Source organism: Xenopus laevis, chromosome 5L (genome assembly GCF_017654675.1).
Source record: "Xenopus laevis strain J_2021 chromosome 5L, Xenopus_laevis_v10.1, whole genome shotgun sequence".
NCBI classification, from domain to species: Eukaryota; Metazoa; Chordata; class Amphibia; order Anura; family Pipidae; genus Xenopus; species Xenopus laevis.
Genome location: NC_054379.1, coordinates 23,453,905 through 23,476,034, shown reverse-complemented (window position 1 = coordinate 23,476,034; position 22,130 = coordinate 23,453,905). Strand labels below are relative to the sequence as shown.

At 42.8% G+C, this 22,130-nt stretch overlaps 1 protein-coding gene across 2 annotated transcripts; it reads left to right on the top strand.

The window, feature by feature from the left end:
• Positions 1 to 1,546: 1,546 nt before the first annotated feature.
• Positions 1,547 to 18,034, top strand: cmtr1.L (cap methyltransferase 1 L homeolog). Of its 2 annotated transcripts, XM_018262716.2 has the most exons (25): positions 1,547 to 1,696; positions 3,415 to 3,537; positions 4,205 to 4,356; positions 4,873 to 5,024; positions 5,213 to 5,371; positions 5,685 to 5,777; positions 6,067 to 6,138; positions 6,254 to 6,348; positions 6,682 to 6,754; positions 7,232 to 7,430; positions 8,124 to 8,242; positions 8,571 to 8,667; positions 9,175 to 9,307; positions 9,575 to 9,754; positions 9,865 to 9,921; positions 10,395 to 10,452; positions 10,980 to 11,048; positions 11,918 to 12,049; positions 12,154 to 12,276; positions 12,543 to 12,634; positions 13,683 to 13,751; positions 14,454 to 14,501; positions 15,120 to 15,232; positions 15,334 to 15,442; positions 16,230 to 18,034. In XM_018262716.2, the coding sequence occupies exons 3-25, from the start codon at positions 4,221 to 4,223 to the stop codon at positions 16,393 to 16,395; spliced, it is 2,544 nt and encodes an 847-aa protein (XP_018118205.1). In that variant the 5' UTR covers positions 1,547 to 1,696; positions 3,415 to 3,537; positions 4,205 to 4,220; the 3' UTR covers positions 16,396 to 18,034. The 2 variants fall into 2 exon arrangements, with proteins under 2 accessions (XP_018118205.1, XP_018118206.1); XM_018262717.2 differs by lacking the exons at positions 1,547 to 1,696; positions 3,415 to 3,537; positions 4,205 to 4,356 and adding an exon at positions 4,471 to 4,522.
• Positions 18,035 to 22,130: the final 4,096 nt, after the last annotated feature.

Below are 22,130 nucleotides of genomic sequence, written 5' to 3'. Positions count from 1 at the left end.
ACTTACATGCAACTGGCTGGATTTCCATCAAGTTTTCACAATGTTTTAAAATATTGATGCCCAGTTCAAAACCACACAGGTGGCAACCCTATGTCTAGCTATATTCTGCTTGATGAGTAAGCCCAATCCTTTAATCACAGGTATGAGATCTATTATCCAAAAATCAGTTATCCAGAAAGCTCTGAAATACAGCAATGCTAATTTAGGATTGATATGGGGTTTTTTTTGTATCTGTAATAATAAGAAATTAACTGCACTTGACAGTAACTAAGCCATGTTTAGGTGAGAATCTTAGTATTTAAATGTTTTTCATGTATTGGCCAGATTATTGTCTGGGTTTCATAAGGCTGAAAACCGAACAGAAAGTTCAAACCCGAACAGGCCTCACAAAAACCGAACCGTTCGGGTCAAAACCAAATAGGTGGCAACCGGTTATAATCAGAGCTTAGTGATGTCATTTCTGTCACATGACTCACTGAAACTTGTGTATTATAATAAATAAAGTACCTCCTGTTGCAAAATATGAGGATTAGAAGCAGTAACGTAACTAGAGGGGGGGGGCCCTGGTGCGGGACGCCCCCTCCATACGTGATTTTGGGCCGGGGGGCACTGAGGGGGTGTGGGCCCTGACTGCTCGCACCCCCTGCTCCCCCGGTAGTTCCGCCACTGATTAGAAGTAATATCGGAGTTCCATGACCTGTATAAAAGCACTCGGCCTCATGTTTTTATATGTTCATGGAACTCCTCCGTAACTTCAATAGCCTTATATTTTACAAGAGGGGCTACATTATTCACTATATATTTCTTTCCTTTACATTTTTACCCCTAATAACATTGACAAGCATTATTTTGCTGGTTGTCAGGCCTAATGTAAAGGTGTGTCCTGGACTCCTGGATGGTGACTGCCACTAAACACACAACTGGCAGCTCTTATAGCAGCGACTCTGGGATACAAAGTCAATATTTCTCACAATACTTGACTGAATCATTTACCAAAAAAGCTCATACAGCAGTGGCCCATACCTCCCAACTGTCCCTTTTTCGGAGGGACAGTCCCTCTTTTGACAGCTCAACCGGCAGTCCCTCATTTGTACTGGAAAGTCCCTCTTTTCTCTGCACTGAACAGCCAGAAAAAGAAACAAAGTTTCTCACTTAATTGGCTTTTAGCAGAGAGCCCAGAACAGCTAACAGGTGCAAATAAGATACTTTATAACAATTTTGAGACACAAAAACACAGTTTAGATAAGGAGAAATATTTTTAAACATTCATAACCCGCCAAATTTTGTAAAACAAACATTGTAATTAGGGGGTGTGGCCACAGAAAGGGGTGTGGTCAAAAAAATTGCTGCGCTACTTGCGGAAAAAAATTTTTTGTCCCTCTTTTTACTTCCAAAATGTTGGGAGGTATGCAGCACTGCTGCCAGTGTTGAGAGTGTCAGTCTGTAATAGAACACGCACTATAAGCTCTCCCTACAGTTATACACACTATAAATATAATATATGGGCATATGCCCATGAGATTTGCCCATTCCGTCCATATCTAAGGTCGATAGAGGGACGTGAATATGATTCAGGCGCTCTAACGGGCAGCTTCGTGACGTCATCTGCGCGCGGCGAGAGTAGGACCCCGGGCTAATCAGGAGCGACAAGAAACGAAACTGGGGTCGATTGGCAGTAACTGCGTGTGATTCCACTGTGAGTGCTGCTGTATAGCTGTAGCGAGTATCTAGCCCGCATCCGAGCACTGTCACTCACTATTAGTCTTATTATACAGCCAGGCAGTGCCCTGGTGCCTCCCCCACCCGAACTCTGTTGCTCTGTGTTTTTGCTGAGGATCTCAGCTCTCCCAGGCCTGCCAGGGTATTACTGTCACTATTATTATTATTATACAGTCAACTAATGCCTTGGGCCCAATTTGTTACTCTATATTAGTGATGAATATCTCACCCCCACCCCAGGCAAACACGCTATTACTGTCACTATTATTATACAGCCAGCTATTGCCCTGGGACCCCACTTATATTATTGATGAGTATCTCACCCCACAGGCCAGTCAGGTTATTACTGTGACTTATAATAATACAGCTAGGTAGGTAATGTCCTGTGGCCTTGCTTTGTTACTCTATATTACTGTTGAGTAACTCACTCACCCATGCCCACCATGGTATTACTGTGACTATTATCATAGAGCCAGGTACTGCCCTGGAGCTCACTCTATTACTCTTTATTAGTGCTGAGTATCCTCCCCCCCCCAGGCCTGCAGGGTATTACAGCCGCTATTATTATAAAGCCAGGTAGTATCCTGTGGCCCCAATCTGTTACTATAAATTACTGTTGAGTAACTCACCCTCCCATGCCCACCATGGTATTACTGTCCTTATTATCATAGAGCCAGGTACTGCCCTGGACCTCACTCTGTTACTCTTTATTACTGCTGAGTATCCCCCCACCAGTTCAGTCACTATTATTTTACAGCCAGGTACTGCCCTGGGGCCCCACTCTGTTACTCTATATTACTGCTGAGTATCCTCCCACCAGTTCAGTCACTATTATTTTACAGCGAGGTACTGCCCTGGGGCCCCACTTTGTTACTCTGTATTACTGACTCTATATTACTGACCAGTATCTCACCCCATGGCCAGTCAGAATATTACTGTCACTATTATTATTCTGCCTGGGGTATTATTGTGTTACTGAGGAATAGCAATCTATATTCATTGATCCGCACATACAAATTTTCTGCAGTCGGGGAAGTGCCCCTTTTTTTTTATGACACCACCAGTATCAACGTTTTGGGGGGGGAGGGTACACCACCCTCCCTTCATCAGGTGTGGGTGTACCCCCTCCCCCCGAAACGTTGATACTGGTGATGTCATAAAATGAAGAAAGGCACTTACCTGACTGCAGAAAAATTGTGTGTGTGCGGATCCATGAATATAGATTGCTGTTGCTGTGGGACCAAGCCGGGTCAACGGATGACTAGCACCACTATTGCATTGTTAGTTAATTGCATGAGTGCGGTGGATTTAAAACAAAACTTACAGAGGAACATCCCACCTGTTAAAGTGTTAATAATAATATAAACACCCCTGTACAAGACTTTGTCCATTGGTCACATCCCTTTTGGTTTCTCATTAGGTAGATTTTGGGGTGGCGAAGTTGTTGGAGGTCCATCTATAACACAGAAAGACCAGATATTATTTGGGAATGCCTCCCCCACTTTAGGTCTTTGCCTTCCCATGACTCCAGTGTCCAGCATTGATATTGGCAAGGCAAGTGTGTGACAAGCATTTATTCAGTGAGATACCAACTGAATGTGCTAAAAAAGTTCCAGGGTGATTATAGGGTCTCATAGGAAGATTTCTCTAGTGGGGGAAGTCGGAGCGAAACTCAAGCTATCCTTCCCTTTTCAGGTGTCTGAGGCTGTGAGGAGGCTTTTTCTACATGCCCAATATTATGCTGGTGATGTTCTGAGGGGACCCGCTTATGCTCTAACGTGGCATTCTTGACTTCTTCAGTAACTTTGCATGTGCTGTGTAAGTGATTATTGTATGTTAGATGTATGTTTTATGTGCTCTGTCCACATCACCCTACTTGTTTGTCTCATGCTGCCTGTACTCTCTGTGGTTCCAGACCAACTGTTCCTGCCTGTGGCCTCCAAAAAATCCCCACCCTCACAATAACTACTTTATAATATTACATTGAGCTGTTATATGGTTATTTACAATGAAGCCCTTAAAGGAGAATTAAAGCTTTAAAAAGAATATGAGAACAATTGTCCCCAGCAGATCCCCTTCTTGGATCTTGTTAGGCCTCATTTTGTGTGTCAGTGGCATCGTCTGTGGGCTCTGGGCTGCTTTTGAGTGGGACCTAAGCTCGGGTAAGTGACAGTAGCCCAGAGCAAGTGCTGGAAAGCAACAAAAAAGAAGATGAGGCTACTGGAAGCATTTTCAGAGGCACGGATGTTCCTGGCTAAAGGGCTGTGTTGTCCCTGGGCCGGTACAGAAACCTAAAACATAATGTGCAACAATTTCTTTGTTAGGCTTTAGTTTAGTTCATTGTTGCCATAGTTACTCCCTACATATTGTGTCCTGGTGTTGCTCAAAGATCTGATTGATCTTCAGCCTCATCTGTCCTTTCTCTCTGGTGTGTATTGTGTCTGTATTTGTGATTAGTTTTTTTGGTTATTTTGCCCCTTTTTAGCCATTACGCAGGGAAAATGAAGAGGAGATCTGACTCCGAGCAGCAGCCCAACAGCGTTCAGAGCCGTAAGAAAAAGCGGATTGAAGAGTTAGGTCTGAATCTGAGCTCCACCTCTGACGATGATACACAATACAGCAACCATGGTACTCAGGGTGAGTGGAGCATATCTTTATGCACTAACTGTGGGAAACACTCATGATGGCACACACAGTACAGCAACCATAATACTTGGGGGGTGAGTGTAGCTCCTTATTACACACTCACTGTGGGGAACACTTACTATGGCACTCACACCCTACAGCAACCATGGTACTCAGGGTGAGTGGAGGTTCTCACTCACTCCATGGTACTCGGGGTGAGAGGAGCTTCTCCTTACACTTGCACACTGTGGTAATCATGGTTATTGAGATGAGTACAGAACCCTTTTTTTGTAAACACAACACATTAAATCAATATTAAAGAGGAAATACAATAGTTAGAAAAAACATGTCCCCACACCCCAGTAGTTGTTTAGTTTTCACACATTGGTTTTAGAAACTTCTCTAAAGTCTTAGTGATATTTTAGTGCTGTGCCGTTTCCCTGGCAGCTTGGATATATTGGATGATTGCATGGGATTTAATTTGCCATATGTAACGTAATCTATATCTGATTATTCCTTCTATTTCAGAGTCTTCCACAAGCAGCACAGGCTCTGACAGTGACAGCGAAGAGAAGAGGCCTGTATTTGGCTCTGGCAGAAATGAGACCCTGTCTGAACCTCTTGCAGAAGGCACTTCCTCCCGTTATGCCATGTACAACAGTGTCTCGCAGAAGCTCATGGTATATCTCTCCAGGTGGCACTTGCAAAGGCGGCAATGGGCACTGAAGTCTCTGATTAGGATGGGGGCTTGTGGGTCAAGAAAAATTCTGCACCCTGTGGAATAACGTTTAGCATTTTATTTGCATTCAGGACAGGTCATGTTCTTATACATTCTAACTAACCTGACTGACTTGTTTTTTTCTCCCAGGCCAAGATGGGCTTCCGTGAGGGTGAAGGTTTGGGGAAATTTGGCCAAGGCAGAAAAGAAATCATTGAATCTTCCAATCAAAAAGGCCGAAGGGGTCTGGGCATGGTCTTAAAAGGATTTGAGAAAGAATTGAATATAAACTGGCGGACTGAGCCAGAGGTAAGTGGTACATCCCAAATGACAGGTTATTAATTATACTCTTACTGAAATTTTAAAGATAATTGATGGGTTATTTGGAGCATGTGTATCACTGATTATGATTTACAATCGCATGGCTGCAACTCTGCACAGAGGGTGCTTGTGTCATTACTCATGTGGTTCCTCATTGCTACCAGTCTGGTTCTATTTCATAGGGTGCAGGTACTAAGTTCTAAAAGTTAAGTTCTATAAGACAGGGCACAGGACCAGGCTGGTATCACAGGCAGTTAATATATGACTTGTTCTCTGTATCAGAGCTCTCTTTATATTTTAGGCTACTGCTTATGAAGAAGTGGACTGGTTCCCAGAATGCACCACCGAGATCCCAGATGCTGACGAGTTGTCGGACTGGATGACTGTGGGGAAGGTAGTGCAGGGCATGTTTTGTACACCGGGGGCAGTGTGATATAGCTCTGTATATTACAATATCACTTTGATGCCTAGGGCCCTGCCTATCCCTCTTCTCTGTCTCTTCTCTGTCTTCTCTATTCCTGTCTGTGTCTGACTACTCGTGATCTGCCTGTCTACACAGCATTGCAATTATGTAACTGTAATGATGGGAAGTTATTGTTAATTGTATCTGTAATTAAAATGAAACTTTAGAATTATAATATAATAGTGCATCACAGCTAATTCTTCATCTTGTTGTGCTGCAGAGAAAGTTGATCATAGACGATGAGTCTGAGTTCTGTCGGGAAAATCTCCTGACTAGCCTGCTGCAGTGCAAGGTGAGCGCTGCCATAGACCACAATGCCATATTCCTTGTAGCTGAGATGGTTGAATTGTACTGGGGGAACATGGGGTTCCATGCTGAATAAGATGTGACTATTACTGTGCTTGCAGAGTGCATTTGATGAGCTGGAAGGGGAGGAGATGAGACGTGCCAGGACCCGATCTAACCCATATGAGATGATCCGAGGAGTCTTCTTCCTTAATCGGTGGGTCTGAATTTCTCCATACATTCTATAAAAAGGGGCGGTTGTAGCCTGGGTGTTCATTAACATACCAACACTTGCAGTGGGATACCCTGGCATGGTAGGTGGTAGGATTCTTTTATTCCATTTAGTAGCTACCTTTTTGTGCTTTCTCTGCCAAGGTAAAACAAAACCCCAAGCAAGCTGGAATATTGTGGGATTGTTCAATATGGCAAAAAATTCCTTACACGATGTTACATTCCAAAATCTTTTAATTGCTCGGTGTCTCTTTTTGGGGAATTGTATGTGCATGTTGTGTGCTACCTTCATTGACACGGTTTCTTTCTCTCTCTACAGAGCAGCAATGAAAATGGCCAACATTGACCATGTATTTGAGTACATGTTTACCAACCCTAAAGACTCGCAAGGGGTGAGATAATGTTTGCTCTCCTTGGCACATTATGTCAATTGGCTAGTTTAGAACACCTTGAACTTTCTGTCTAATCAGGAGCCAGCAATCATCGTAATAACTCTTACTAGTACATCTGCCCAGTGACAGTCCCAATGTGGCCCCCTCCTTGCTCATTGGTGGCTCAGAGCACCCTGCACCAAATTCAAGGCTACCCAATGTTATGTGCATTAGTACATACCTACTGAGGTGCATTTGTGATACTATCCAGTGATAAAAGGGAAATTGGAAGCAGAATGAGACTGTTCTGTAGGTTACAGTAGGTGCCCAGACACACAAGTGATGATAATATGTGCTTATATGTCGTTACTACAAGCCTTGGGGTTACCAATCAGAATTTGGATTGGAGGGACGCATTGTCTCATGTGTACTAGACGTGTATGGTTACTGCATGCATATTAGCGGGTGCTTATCCCAGTCCCACTGACTCTCTTTCAGAAGCCAAAGTTGAAGGAGAAGGAATCAGAGCTGTTGTATTTTGCTGATGTCTGTGCTGGACCCGGGGGTTTTTCAGAGTATGTACTGTGGAGAAAGAAGTGGCATGCTAAGGGCTTTGGCATGACCCTAAAGGGACCCAATGACTTCAAGCTGGAGGACTTTTACGCTGCTCCTAGTGAGCTCTTTGAACCTTATTATGGTAAGTTGAAGCTAGGAAAAGTGTACCTGCACCAGTGTGCCAGCCATACCCGCCTTACACGTTCTTCATTCCTTGCTTGTCAGTGTCATACCTGTGTAACGTTTATGAACAGTATTGGTGCCACCTACAGGTCAGCACTAGCATAACAGCATAACTCCACAAACCATAACCACGGTCCCTACAGAGCTGTAATTAAACATGATGTTGTAGAAAATTAAAGGGCTACTAAGCCTTAAGAGTTTTTAATATGACAACTCCTCTTAATCTTTGTACTTCCTGCTCCTGGGCAGCTTTCTTTCCTATGGTCTGGAAGGATACGCAAATCATTTCTCCCTTACTACTTAACCAGATATAGAGCCCTTTGTCTCTGCAATTCCTGATTCTAGGTTGTTCTATTTCCTATGGTTAGACAGGAACCCACACCTGTGTAAGGAGCTGACCCATACCCTTGTCTGGATTTTTATCTGTTCATGTGTCCCCAGACACTATAATGCTGCGCGTCCTTAGGCAGGAAGACTTCCAATGTAAAACACCTGCCACCGAGGCACCTACATGTAACAAAATACACAAAATAGTAGTAGGAGGATGTGTATATATATTGCATTTAGGCCCAAGGAAACAATTACTAACCTGCAATGTGAGAGGTGATTGGCCAGTCTGCCGCATCTCATTAAGCTTGCTGTCTTCTCCCAGGGGAAGGAGGAGTGGATGGCGACGGAGATGTTACTCGACCCGAGAACATCACAGCCTTCCGAAATTTTATCCTTGACAACACGGATCACAAGGGGGTCCACTTTATGATGGCAGATGGTGTAAGTTTCCAGATTTATACTCTGCTCAGAACAGGAGATAGACCCACATTGCAGGCACTGGAATTTTACAGCTTATGGAGCACACAGACCATCTGTTATCTGTATATTTGTGTGTGTGTATGGATGAGAGGTGCCATATTGTTTTCCTTAGAAAGTACAGCATGTACATGAATAAACCCTACCTATAAATTATTCCTGCTTTCCCTGCATTAGTACTGGTTGTGCAGGTTTATATGATATCACCGCCATGTTTGAGAAACTAAGTTAGTTCAGAGCTTGATCTGATGGAAAGGCCCCAGTACATAAGCTTGACTCTTGCTGTTTGCAGGGCTTCTCTGTGGAAGGGCAGGAGAACATTCAGGAGATTCTCAGCAAGCAACTCCTTCTGTGCCAGTTCCTGGTGGGACTCTCTGTTGTCCGAACAGGTAACTTATTTGTAACATACCCCCCACCCCTAAATGCATAAATATCCACGGGGTGTCAGCCATGTGTACTGGTAATTCTGCTCTTTTACAGATCTGCCCACCAGTCCCTATAAGCTGACTCTTATCATTTGTTTTTTTGCTTTAGTCAGAAAATCATTTAAAATGATGTATCTCCCCCGCCCCCTTCATGGACTGTCTTTGTTTAGCTGACTGCAGGTAGCTTGGCCAGTGCTTATTAAAACCCATATCACTACTCAGAAATGATTGCTGGATAATAAAGAAAAATACAGGTCACTGTAGCTCTAAAAGGAACAGAAAAGAAAGGCAACAGATCATATTACAATAAGTCACATAGCAACCTTGGTATATTTCTGACATATTTTCCACCCCTACTGTTACTGCCACATGTTTAAAATGGGGCAGATCATCTGAATCCTGAAGTTGGAAACACAGACTGGCAGTGTTATAGATAAGCAAGGCTTGTTATAATAATTGAGTCTCTTGCAGGAGGACATTTCATCTGCAAAACGTTTGACCTGTTCACTCCATTCAGCATCGGCCTCATTTATTTGTTGTATTGCTGCTTTGAGCGAGTTTGCCTTTTCAAGCCTCTGACCAGCCGGCCAGCTAACTCTGAGAGGTGATTTTACATTTTTTCATCCCTCACACAAGGTGCCATGATACCACCCTTCTTTCTCAGTTTGGGGGTAGGATGGGATGTTGCCATTCTCAATAAGCTGATGCCAGTCCTTTACTGGAATCTTAATTCTTTAATCTAGTCACAATGTTTTCTCCAATAAGATGTTTGGGACAGGACCAACCCTCTATGCACCCATTATCTTTACTTCGGAGGCTGTACTTTATACTGCATGTGCATTGGTATTTATGATAACCCTGTCTCTGTTAGATATGTGGTTTGTCGTGGACTGAAAGAGGGCATTGATGACGTACGTAATTACATGTTCACTGTAAATTGCCGTCTCAATCATCTGCGCAATTCAGATCAGGATGTCAGTTTGGTGGTTCCCCTGGTGGTGCTTAAGGGGGACAGGCAGTTCTATGACTACATGGTCCGTTCTAACGAGAGGTAAGAAATATGTCTGCTATGGGGGGATGCGGTTATGGTCTCTGTTCTGCTGCAGCTTCAGCTCTGACATCAGGTGTATAAATCCACTGATCTATTTCTATTTTTTCCAGCCACTGTGAAGTGCAGATCAAGGCCCTGGCCAAAATCCACGCTTTTGTCCAAGATTCGTAAGTACTGGTCCTTTCATACCATGCTTTGTACTGCAGGGCTCCTGCACACAGGCCTCTACTTGCCTGTATTTGTGTGCATTCCTTACTGCAAGAGTTCATTGTTTCAAGAACTCGTACCCACAGGTACTGACTAGCAGTGGAAATGCTGTGAAAATGACGCCCGTAGACTCCAATGGGTGGAAAAAAAATTGTCACTCGTCAAAAAAATGCATTTCAGCTAATTTTTCTTGTTTCGCAAATTTTTTGACAAATCGAAACTGGGCAGGTTCGCCCATCACTACTACAGACCCATAGGGAAAGTGTCCAGTTTTAGTGTTTATGCGGGTTGCATTGGATGCAGACCTAGGGGAGATTGGGAACAATAATCTCCTGCATTCCCATAGTAATCTCCTGCATTGCCACTTTTTATTCATCTTGCCCATTGTTCATTATGTGTACCCCCCAATAACAAAGGTTGATTTTCTTTTTAGGACTCAGAGTGAGCTGCGCCAGGCAGATATACGCAAGGAGTGCCTGAAGCTGTGGGGGGTAAGTCCGGGCATGACTGGTAGCAAGGAAGCGGTGCTTGGATAGTTCTGTTCAGAGCTAAGCAAAACCTTTTGCAGAATTTATGCAGTTGTTTATTGCATCTTTGGACCTATCACCAATAGCAAAGGCTGCAACTGTTTATCTGTTTCACTTATTTGTCATAATTGGTTTTAATAAAGACTAAACTTCCCCAAGCCAACATTAAAGGACATTATACATGGGGCTGGCACTGTATTTCTGCTTTGTGTTCCTAGAGGTATTATACACCGAGTTGACACTGTATTTATACTACTTCACATTCTGGGTTGTTCTACATAGAACGGACCCTGCACTTATTCTACTATTTGTTTGTAACAGTTATTATAGACTAAACTAGCACTGTATTTATTAAGCCATGTGTTCTGGGGTATTATAAATGGAATTGGCCCTGAATTTATCCTGCCATGTGTTCTGGGGGTTAAAAATGGAATTGGCACAGTATTATGCCATGAAGGCATTTGTGTAATTTGTGTAATTTGCTCCTTCAGATTCCAGACCAGGCGCGAGTGGCACCAACTAATACTGATGCCAAGACCAAGTTTTTCCAACTGATTCAGGTACAAATGAGAACCATCAGTCATCGTGTTGGCGTCCACACAGTATATTCAGAACTGTGCTCTTCTGTCAGTCAGCTCGATTCCTTACACAATCTGCATGGCAAGCTGTAGCCATAGTGTACTGAACAGTAACAGTCCCGTGCCCTTGATTCAGCAGGTACTACATTCCTGAAACCGCCCTTTTTGTATTTTGCTCCATTGTGAAGCAGAACCAGCAATTGTTTGGTGCTGCATTAAAGGAATTGTTCAGTATAAAAATAAAAACTGGGTAAATAGATCAGTTGTGCAAAATAAAAAATGTTTCTAATATAGTTAGCCAAAAATGTAATGTAACATAATAGCCAGAAGCTTTGCAGCTCTCTTGGTTTCCACTGATTGGTTACCAGGGAACAGCCAATCTGTGACTTGAGGGGTCATGGGTCATGTTATTTGCTTTTGAATCTGATCTGCGTGCTAAGGATCAATTGCAAACTCACTGAACAGTTATGTCCCATGTGCGCCCCATTACAGTCACTGACTAACTCAGAGTTAAAGAGCTGAAAAGCAGGAAGTCGAGTTCTGGATATTATGTTAGACATCTGCTCACTTCAGTCTTTATAGATTACATTTTTGGCTAACACTATATTAGAAACATTTTTTATTTTGCACAGCCTATCTATTTACCCAGTTTATATTGTTATACTGAACTGTTCTTTTAACAGCCCCATGGGTTCCCCTTTAGAGCTGCTGTTAGGAATAGAAACTGACCCCTGCAGCTTTACAGCTTACAAACATTAGCAGTCATTGAGTTGCTTTATGATGCATGGACCTAAAGGCTCCTACCAATTCTGTGATGTTGAGAGTTCACTTTCATTTTTTTTCATTTTCAGAGCCAGAACATTGATGTCTTTAGTTACAAGCCGACGCCACTCACTGCAAAGACCTTGGAAAAGCTGATCCATGTCTTTGACTACAGATGTATGGTGTGTGGGAGCGAACCAAAGTTCCTCCTGGGCTTGGGGGTAAGACTTATTCTCTTTATTCAGTGACACAGACATCAGACTAATGAATAAGCCTTGTTGTGTAACCCTGCTAAAGGCTTATTTATGTCTCTCCATGAATACAGCGATCTCAGATATACACTTGGGGGGGTCGTTCCAACGAACGCTGGACTAAACTTGACCTGAAAACGGAGCTGCCACGTGACACCCTGCTTTCTGTGGAGATTGTTCATGAACTAAAAGGAGAGGTAATGGATCAATGGCTGGACATGTGGCTTGGTGATTGTCTGCCTTTCCATAACTAGCTCTGTAGCCTAGATAAATGCACTGCACTTATGTAACCCCTTCACTGCCCAGTAGTCACTTGAATATAACAGACAGTGCCCTTCTTGTTACAATGACTGGCTCCAGAGAATAGTCACCTTTCTGTTACAGTTTACCCTGGGTACAATTTCAGGAATATGGAAAAATATAAAAGGGTTAAAGGATATGAAAGCTGCTTGCTTGTTTGCAGGGGAAAGCGCAGAGGAAGATTAGTGCTATCCATGTACTTGACGTTCTATTTCTCAATGGGATGGATGTACGGACGCACCATTTCACTCAGAGGTAATGCCCCTTTCCCTTATTCTTTTGTTCTGCCCATCATTTCGGCAGCTCCATCTGTCTATCATGTTTACAAGCTTCACCAGTGATTTGTTTCTCTTTCTGCTGCTCTTTGTCACTTTCTTTTTCTTCCTAATTATACTGTAACTCTGCCCTGGGTATGTTTTTATTCCTTTTAACTATTGCTCTTTTCCTTTCTTTGCCTTAGTTTTTATCATCTATCTTTAAACCAGCGTTAAAGAAATAGTTCAGTGTAAAAATAAAAACTGGGTAAATAGGCTGTGCAAAATAAAATTTGTTTCTAATATAGTTAGTTAGACAAAAATGTAATGTATAAAGGCTGGAGTGACTGGATGTCTAACATAATAGCTAGAACCCAACGTCCTGCTTTGCAGCTCTCTTGGTTTCCAATGATTAGTTACCAGGCAGTAACCAATCAGTGAGAGGATGTCTAACATAACAGAACACAACTTCCTGCTTTTGGCTCTCTAACTCTTATTTAGTCAGCGACTTTAAGGGGGCCACATGTGACATAACTGTTCAGTGAGTTTGGAATTGATCCTCAGCATTCAGCTCAGATTCAAAAGCAACAATTATGACCCATGTAGCCCCCCCCTCAAGTCACTGATTTGGTACTGCCTGGTAACCAATCAGTGAAACCAAGAGAGCTAAAAAGCAGGAAGTAGTGTTCTGGCTATTATGTTACACATCCAGTCACTCCAGCCTTTAGACATTACATTTTTGGCTAACTATATTGAAAATGTTTTTTTATTTTGCACAGCCTATCTATTTACCTAGTTTTTATTGTTATACTGAACAATTCCTTTAAAGCAGAAATATCTCTGGTAGTCTTTGCTGGCACCAAGTGTATTTGGCCAATTAGAAGGGTCCTTGGTTTCAAGGGTCCTTGAAACCCACTTGGAAGGGGCTCTGGGCATGTGTCACTCAGAGCACCCCTGTATTGAAGAGCAATAATAACTGACTCTGCAATAGATGAGACTCCAATACAAGACATTTCCCCAGTGATTCTATTTTTTCTTTTCCCCTCTAGAATCCAGCTGGCAGAGAAATTTGTCAGGGCAGTTTCCAAGCCAAGCCGGCCTGACATGAATCCAATCAGGTAGGTGCTTGGAGCTTTATCTGACTTTTAATCAGAAAGAATTTTATTGGCTTCATCCAAAAGAATCATGCTAAGGCTTGTAGGAGGAATTTCCCACCTTTTGGTTAGGAGGTGGGGGTTGGAAAATTTCTAGAACATCAGAAAAGTTACATATTCTACTGCTGTACTTCCTGACTGGAACCCCCCTAGCCCCTAGCAGAAGCTTCCTCCTTGGGACCCAAAAATAGTGTATTGTATTTCAGTATGAGCTCTGTGGCAGCATACTACAAGAGAATTCCCATCCTGGCATTTTAATATAGTATCCCTCTGTTCAGTCTATCAGCAATCTTAGGGGCTGTTCCTGCTGAATTGTGCTTAGTACAGGGGAATACTTATGCTGTTATAGTTTTATGGTATCTCTCTGAACAGGCTATGAGCAAACTTATGGGACTGTTTCTGCTGAATTGTGCTTATTACAGGGGATACCTATGCTGACAGTTTTATGGGATCTATCTGTACAGGCTATGAGCAAACTTAGGGGCTGATCCTGCTGAATTGTACGTAGTGCAGGGGAATACCTATGCTATAGATTTATGGTATCTTTTTATACAAATTATGAGCAAACATAGCAGGGTATTTTTGCAGAATTAGGTGAACATAATTTAGTATTGCCCATTTACCCACTGGGTAGATTTGTGCTGACTCAGTCTTCTTTTCTTTAAGAGTGAAGGAAGTGTATCGGCTTGAAGAGATAGAAAAGATCTTTTTACGGTGAGTCTGTTCCTACAGTTTGTACATAAAGCAAGTGAAAGAAATGACTTGCTCTCTCTCTAACCTCAGGGTTTTCCAACTGATAAAAGCACTCATACACCAGCACTCAGCTGCTAGAAGCACCCATACACCAGCACTCAGCTGCTAGAAGCACCCATACACCAGCACTCAGCTGCTAGAAGCACCCATACTCCAGCACTCAGCTGCTAGAAGCACTCATACACCGGTGCTCAGCTGCTAAAAGCACCCATATGCCACCACTCAGCTGCTAAAAGCACCCATACACCGGCACTCAGCTGCTAAGCACCCATACACCATCACTCAGCTGCTAGAAGCACTCATACACCGGTGCTCAGATGCTAAAACCACCCATATGCCACCACTCAGCTGCTAGAAGCACCCATATGCCAGTGCTCAGCTGCTAAGCACCCAGACACCAGCGCTCAGCTGCTATGCACCCAGGTCCCTAATCAGAAACCTGAATGCACCTGTCAACCTGGGAGTTTCTGAAATTTCATGTAGTTTGATGATAGTCTGAGGGTAACACAAGAGGGTAACGTGCAGTTTGTAGAGAACATACAGTTGCTGTATTACTTACACATGTGTTTGTGCTCACAGGTTAGATATGAAGCACGTTAAGAGTTCTGGGGGATACCTGCGCCTTTCCTACACCGGCAGAGATGACCGTCACTTTGTGCCATGTGGCCTCTATATTGTTAAAACTATAAATGGTGAGAGGGGTTTTATTTCCTGTGCCAGGAGCTGCCATTGTGATTAACAATATGTGCTGCTTGTTACACAGCAGACTCTCATGGTATTTATCATCTCACAGATCCCTGGACTATGGCCTTCAGCAAAAGTCAGAAACGCAAATATTTCTACAACTCTAAGACAAAGAGCTCGCAATTTGAAGTCCCAGTGGAGTCCATTGCTCCATTTCAGTGAGTAAATATTTCATTCTATTTCTTTAAAGGTCATTTGGCAGAACAGGGGGCAGCAGGGTTAATACCTCAGTGTTTAGGTCTCTGCTTGCAAATTTAGTTACTGACTGGGCAGGTAGGTGTCAGTTTAAGGGGTAGTTTACCTTTAAGCTAACTTTTAGTATGTTATAGAATGGCTAATTCTAAGCATCTTTTCAATTGGCTTTCATTTTTATTTCTATATAGTTTTTGAATTATTTGCCTTTTTCTTCTGACTCTTTCCAGCTTTTAAATGACCACTGACCTCATCTAAAAACAAATGCCCTGTAAGGCTACAAATGTAATGATATTGTTACTTTTTATTACTCATGTTTATATTCAGTCACTCGCCTATTCATATTCAGTCTCTTATTCTAATCAATGCATGGTTTGGTAGGGTAATTCAGACCCTAGCAACCAGTTTGCTGAAATTGCTAACTGGAGAGCTGCTGAATAAAAACCTAAATAACTCAAAAACCGCAAATAAAAAAACGAAAACCCATTGCAAATGGGCTCAAAATATCACTCTTCACCTTATACTAAAAGTTAATTTAAAGGTGAACAATCCATTTAAAGGTATTGCTTAGCTGTTATAAAGGTGCAACTGACTAGATGTTGCTGCAGAACTATGACTCCCAGAATTCCTTCAGCAGCTTATCACTGACCCAGTGATCCCACAATATGATCATTATTTGGAGCATAAGGTTACAACCCCTTAGATTCTGGCAACCCAACTGCTTTTTTTGCCCCACTTTTCCTTCCTTTACAGCACCTGCTACTTCGGGCGCCTATTCTGGGAGTGGGGGGAAGGGGTGCAGATTCACGACTCCCAGAAACAAGACCCCGACTCGGACAAACTCTCCAAAGACGTTGTCCTGCAGTTCATTCAGGCGCATCATCCGTGCATGTCCTCCAGCCTGACAGAAGATAGGTAGTAGGGCCCCAGGGGGCCCGCACTGGGAGACACAGGCACAGCAGCAATTCTGGACTGCAAGAGTTTCTCCAGCCTTCGTGTTACTTACCTGCTCCTGTGCGACTTACCTCTATCCTGTGCTGATCCAGTGACTCGCTCAGTCCAAAATTCTCATGAAGTCCTGTCGGGCCACCAGTACTTACTTTGGCCTGAGGTGTGACTTTGGTTTTATGCCTATGACTTCAGGCCCTCCCACACCCTGGTCCCTTATCATTGTAAACTACATCTCCCAAAATGTCTGGTTCATTAAAAGCTTCCAGCACCTTCAGACAGACTATAGATGTTCCTGCATGACCCTGGATTCTCTCTTCTGCCCTAAAAATTGCTAATACTCCCTTTTTTGCCCTTTTTTTAAAAAAAATCTGAAATTGGCCAGCTTGCTTTTAATCTGATTGGCCGGAGCTTCTCATTGGATACCGGAATGAAAAAAAAGAAAACCACACAGTCAGTTACAGAATGTGGGTCACATGGTACTGGGGAACCAGATATCAGCTGAACTGGAGGTGCACCATAGAGAGGGGGGTACTGGATTTAATATCATGTTACTATGCAGTTGACCCCTGCTAATTCAACAGGATCTGCCTCATTGGATTTACCTTCTTGTGGATCCCAGTCCAGTGCTGCATGTTGTGCAGAGTCCATGCCGGAACTTTCCTTGGCACTTTTTTGTCTGTGCATGGTTTGTGCTACCTACCCGTGTGCACTAATAGAGACATGCATCATCCCCATGGCAATAAATGCCTCCCGTCCCCTCGGTGTCATTGGACTTTTCTATTATGATTATGAACTGTGGGGGGAGACACTGAGGCATGAAAATGGGTCCTATGTGTTTGTGTCTTTGTTCTGTGTTGCTGAAATCCAAGTATAATTTTTGTGTCCCCCATGTCTTCAGCTTCTCCTTCTCCAACCTGCCCAGCACCCCTCAACCTGACCTCCCTTATACTAAGGAACCCCTCTCTTAATAGGGGATCCCATAACCTGACTGTCCTTACAGTAAAGAAACCCTTCCTATGCTGATGGTGAAGTCTCCTTTCCTCCCCACCAATAAATAACTCATTCACCCTCTCTTGATTTTGGGGATCCCATAACCTGACTGTCCTTACAGTACAGAAACCCTTCCTATGCTGATGGGGAAATCTCCTTTCCTCCCCACCAATAAATCATTCACCATCTCTTGGTAGAAAATCCCATTACTGTAAGGGCAGTCAGGTTAAGAACCCATTTCTATGCTGATGGTGATACTGCCTTTCCTGCCCAGAGATTGTCTATATCAGCTGTCAGCATGTTGATTTGACTCTATCACCAGGCATTACTAGTGGTTCTGAATGCGGCCTCTTTGCATTCTGGTTAATTATCCACATTATGAGCAAGTTTCAGTCTTTGCTGCCAGTGGACAGACGTAGGTGGGTACCAGCAGTGTCCCTGACCGACAATATGGAGTTTTACATTTAGTGGTGCTAGGGAGTCATGTGATTTGGTTATTATGAGGCTCCTTGTTGCCTTTAATGGAAAACTCCCCCCCCCCCCGAACAATGTAGGTCTCTATAAAAATATATTGAATAAAACAGCTTGTATGTAAAACCCTGCTTCATGTAAATAAACCATTGTCATAATAATATACTTTTTTAGTAGTATGTGCCATTGGGTAATCATAAATAGAAAATTGCCATTTTATAAAATCCCCCTGGGATCCTAGGATTCACGGTGCACACAAAAAACCATACATGTTAGGTCACATGAACCAATTAACAGACTGAGTTCTGTCTTTTGAGTCAACACTTCTTCCTGTTACAGTTAGAGCTGCAGTATTTCTGGTCAGGTGATCTCTGAGGCAGCACACAGACCATCATGAAATGGCTGCTCAAGGTAAGAGATGTAAAAGGGCAATATTTACTTAAATATATATTCCAGTTTGGTAAGATTCTTTAATATGCCACTTAATTTGATATAAACTGTCTGTTGTTTAAGTGTTCATTTTGGTGGTATAGTTTTCCTTTAATGTTTGTAAGACACATTAGTGATGTGCTGGCTGGTCCGATACCTGCGGGTTGGGCACATCCGTCGCTGGCAGGTTCGGGTTGAGCTCTTCTTCCTGCTCTCCCCACCCCCGACCTTACACTGCCGGCTTCCTACTTGCGGCATTCCTTTTTATACCCCACCCCTTTTGTGATGTCATCAGTGAGGCAGGTAGGTGCTTGTCTATATATATAAATATATATATATATATCGGGGAGTAGGCGGGTGCAGGTTCTGGATGAGTTGGGTGCGGGCTGGGTTTTTCTCACCCTGCACATCACTTACTACATATAAACAGGATTATGTGACTCTTGCAGTACAGTTATGGACCACTAGAGGGAGATTTAAATACAATGGTACATATACTACAAACTTTTGGGTGTGTGTATATATATATATATATTTTACAAATTAGTGATGGAATTTCTGTCACATGGTTCACTGAATTATAGTAAATAATGAATCCCCTGTTATAAAATACGAGGATATTACAAGACACCTTGGAGTTCCATTACCTTTAAAGTACTAGGCCTTTGGCTTTGTACCTTATTCTGGTCATGGAACACCTCAATGACTTATATTATATCCTTATATTATACAATTGAAGGTGCTTAATTCACTCTGTTACTGACCCAGTTGCCTGGAGGTTGCACCCAGTATCCAGGAGGCTGATCTCAGGTGTTCCCATTGTGTCCCCTTGAGTATAGTCTCTGGTTCCATTTTGGAGCTGCCACCCAGCCAGTAATAACTCAGTCTCCCTGCTTATTGTCAAATATGTCTGGCCAAATGCCATCAGTGATAGGACTACCCAGCTGTTCCTAATGTCTCATGAGTGTCCTGAATCATAGAAGTTTTGCTAGAAAGCGGGGATGGTTTAAAGTGACTCAAGAACCTTAACTCTAAATAAAGAACCTTTATTGGGGTTGGCCCCTTAGTTTGTTCATAGCCTGTATAGAGAGATACCATAAGCATATGGCAGCATAGATATTCCCCTGTACTAAGCACAATTCAGCAGGAACAGCCCCTAAGTTTGTTCATAGTCTGTACAGAGAGATAACATAAAACTATGGCAGCATAAGTATTCCCCTGTACTAAGCACAATTCAGCAGGAACAGTCCCCTAGGTTTGCTCATAGTCTGCACAGAGAGATAACATAAAACTATAGCAGCATAGGTATTACCCTGTACTAAGCACAATTCAGCAGGAACAGCCCCCTAAGTTTGCTCATAGTCTGTACAGAGAGATACCATAAAACTATGGCAGCATAGGTATTCCCCTGTACTAAGCACAATTCAGCAGGAACAGCCCCCTAAGTTTGCTCATAGTCTGTACAGAGAGATACCATAAAACTATGGCAGCATAGGTATTCCTCTGTACTAAGCACAATTCACTCCCTTGTTACCAGACTGGGTGGCAGCGATTCAGGATGGGGTTGGGGGACATAGAGACCTTTTCTTGGGTTGCTATTTCTGTATCTATTTTGGCTCAGGAATAGGAAATGATGGCATTGCAGTCTAATGTCATAGGCACAGGGTTTACTGGGGGCCCTACGATGCTGATATAGGTGAATTGGTTTAAAGCCAGGTAGGAAGCTGATTGGCTCACAGTTGGTTTAAACCTAAAATAACAATTGCTGCGGAATGGGGTAATATGACATTTTCCTAAGAATATTTTCTGTCGCCTCCCCCCCATCGTTTCCATAACGTTGGTGAATTGGATCGGAGATGTTTATGTAACTTACACACCACAGACATAACAGCAGCCTGGGGTTTATTTGGGCTACTGTCAAACTCATTTAATGTCCCCCCCCCCATATATTTCTGCTCTGTCCCATTGTCATTCACTGGTTCTGTCGGCCGTAGCTTCTCATCACAGCCGGATGAACTAATTAACTACTCATTTCCCCTGTTATATAATTGTTTCATATTATGCCTTTCTAATGAATACTATTCTATTACATGTATCCACTGCTCTGAAGTCCTTTCCTTTGCCTATACAGATTGCTAGAATGTCAGCCATAAAGCAGGGCAGGACTGCCGCGTGTATGTGCTGGTTAAGCAGACATGGTGGGAGCTGTCACATGACACTTTGATAATGGATTGTATTGTGCCGTTGTGTAACTTGTGTTTATGGATTGTATTGTGCCGTTGTGTAACTTGTGTTTATCTGTTTGTAGAGTGCTTGGATTGTGTCTCCGTTCCAGGGCAGTGGTTCTATGGGGTCTGAGTTTCACATTGGATTGAGTACACATGGACGTTGTCAGACACAGGCTTCTGTGTGCATGTGTTTTACACTTCCTCTGCCCTGAAGCGGCAATAATCTGACTTTCATTGCACAGGTTCTGAATGCCTGATGATTGCAGGATGATCCCAGGGTTTGTCTTGCTGCCCACTTACCTGTTATCTACCACTAGTCCCAGAGATGTGCTGCTGGTTGAAGTGTGTAGTGGTGTGGGGGGGTGTTAGTGATGTTAGTTTCTGGCAGAGGGCTCTAGAGGCCCAACGTGCATCAGTCCGACACTAAACCCTGACCTGTGAGCAGCAGCTTTAGCCTTTATTAGGATTCTGAAACTCATATTTAATTTCAAATGAAATCCCCAGGCACAAGACAAGGTTTTATTTGCCCTTTTTTTTTTTTTTTTTTTTTCTTCAAATCTTTGTTTATTGATTTTCAAAAAGTGGGGGGAAAAGGATACAGAAAGAAGAAAAAGGGGGGGGACCAGGGAAGGGTAAATTATTATTGACATATCCAATACAATCAGTACAGGGTAAATAGCAAGTTACATCTCAATATTAGGACCGAGTGAACTTAGTACAAATAAAATGAGAGCAGTAGACCTTATATAAACCAAAATATACAATACATGTAGGACGCACTAAAACAAGCCACTAAATGATCCCAGAGAAGTCTATTCGGGGACTCATTATCCAGATCTCCCCAAATGTGTCACCCAGGGCTCCCATACCTTTTTATATTGATCAGTGGTATTATTAAGTAGACTAGTTATCTCCTCCATTTTCCTGGTTTCTTCTGATAAGTTCAGCCACTCTACAACTGAAGGGGAATTTGGCGATTTCCAGTTTTTTGGGATTAAAGCTAATGCTGCTTGAACCAGATATCGAGAGAGCTTATCGGTCATCCAAGTTTGATTGTGGAGATCAATGCCAAACAGTATTTATTTGCCCTTTAACCATGTCCAGCATAACAATACAGATTACTGAGAAAGCGCCATAGAGCAGAACTTGCTGCAAATAAGTGTTTTATTCCTCCAACATGTTTCAGACTGCAAACCCTCAAGTGTAACTAAGTCAGTTATTGATCCAATGTGTCTGGTGCCTCCAGTGTAACCCCCATCATAACCAGTGTAACCCCCAGCATAACCAGTGTAGCCCCCAGCATAACCAGTGTAAGTCCCAGCATAACCAGTATAACCCCCAGCATAACCAGTGTAAGTCCCAGCATAACCAGTGTAAGTCCCAGCATAACTACCAGCGTACGTCCCAACGTAACTCCCAGCCTAAATCCCAACATAACTCCCATAGTAAGTCCCATCTTAACTCCCAGCGTAAATCTCATCATTACCCATAGGGGCCTATTTATAATTGTATGCAAAACTTGAAGAAAAACATCTCCAGTGATATTGCCCATAGCGACCAATCGGCAATTAGATTTCAACAGTCA

What these genes read in the sequence shown, in the direction of transcription:
- cmtr1.L (XM_018262716.2), top strand. Translation starts at nt 4,221, where the DNA reads ATGAAGAGGAGATCTGACTCCGAGCAGCAGCCCAACAGCGTTCAGAGC. An exon ending in CACGCTTTTGTCCAAGATTC is followed by an intron (nt 9,922 to 10,394) that starts GTAAGTACTGGT and finishes TTTTCTTTTTAG; the next exon opens with GACTCAGAGTGAGCTGCGCC. An exon ending in ATAGAAAAGATCTTTTTACG is followed by an intron (nt 14,502 to 15,119) that starts GTGAGTCTGTTC and finishes TTGTGCTCACAG; the next exon opens with GTTAGATATGAAGCACGTTA.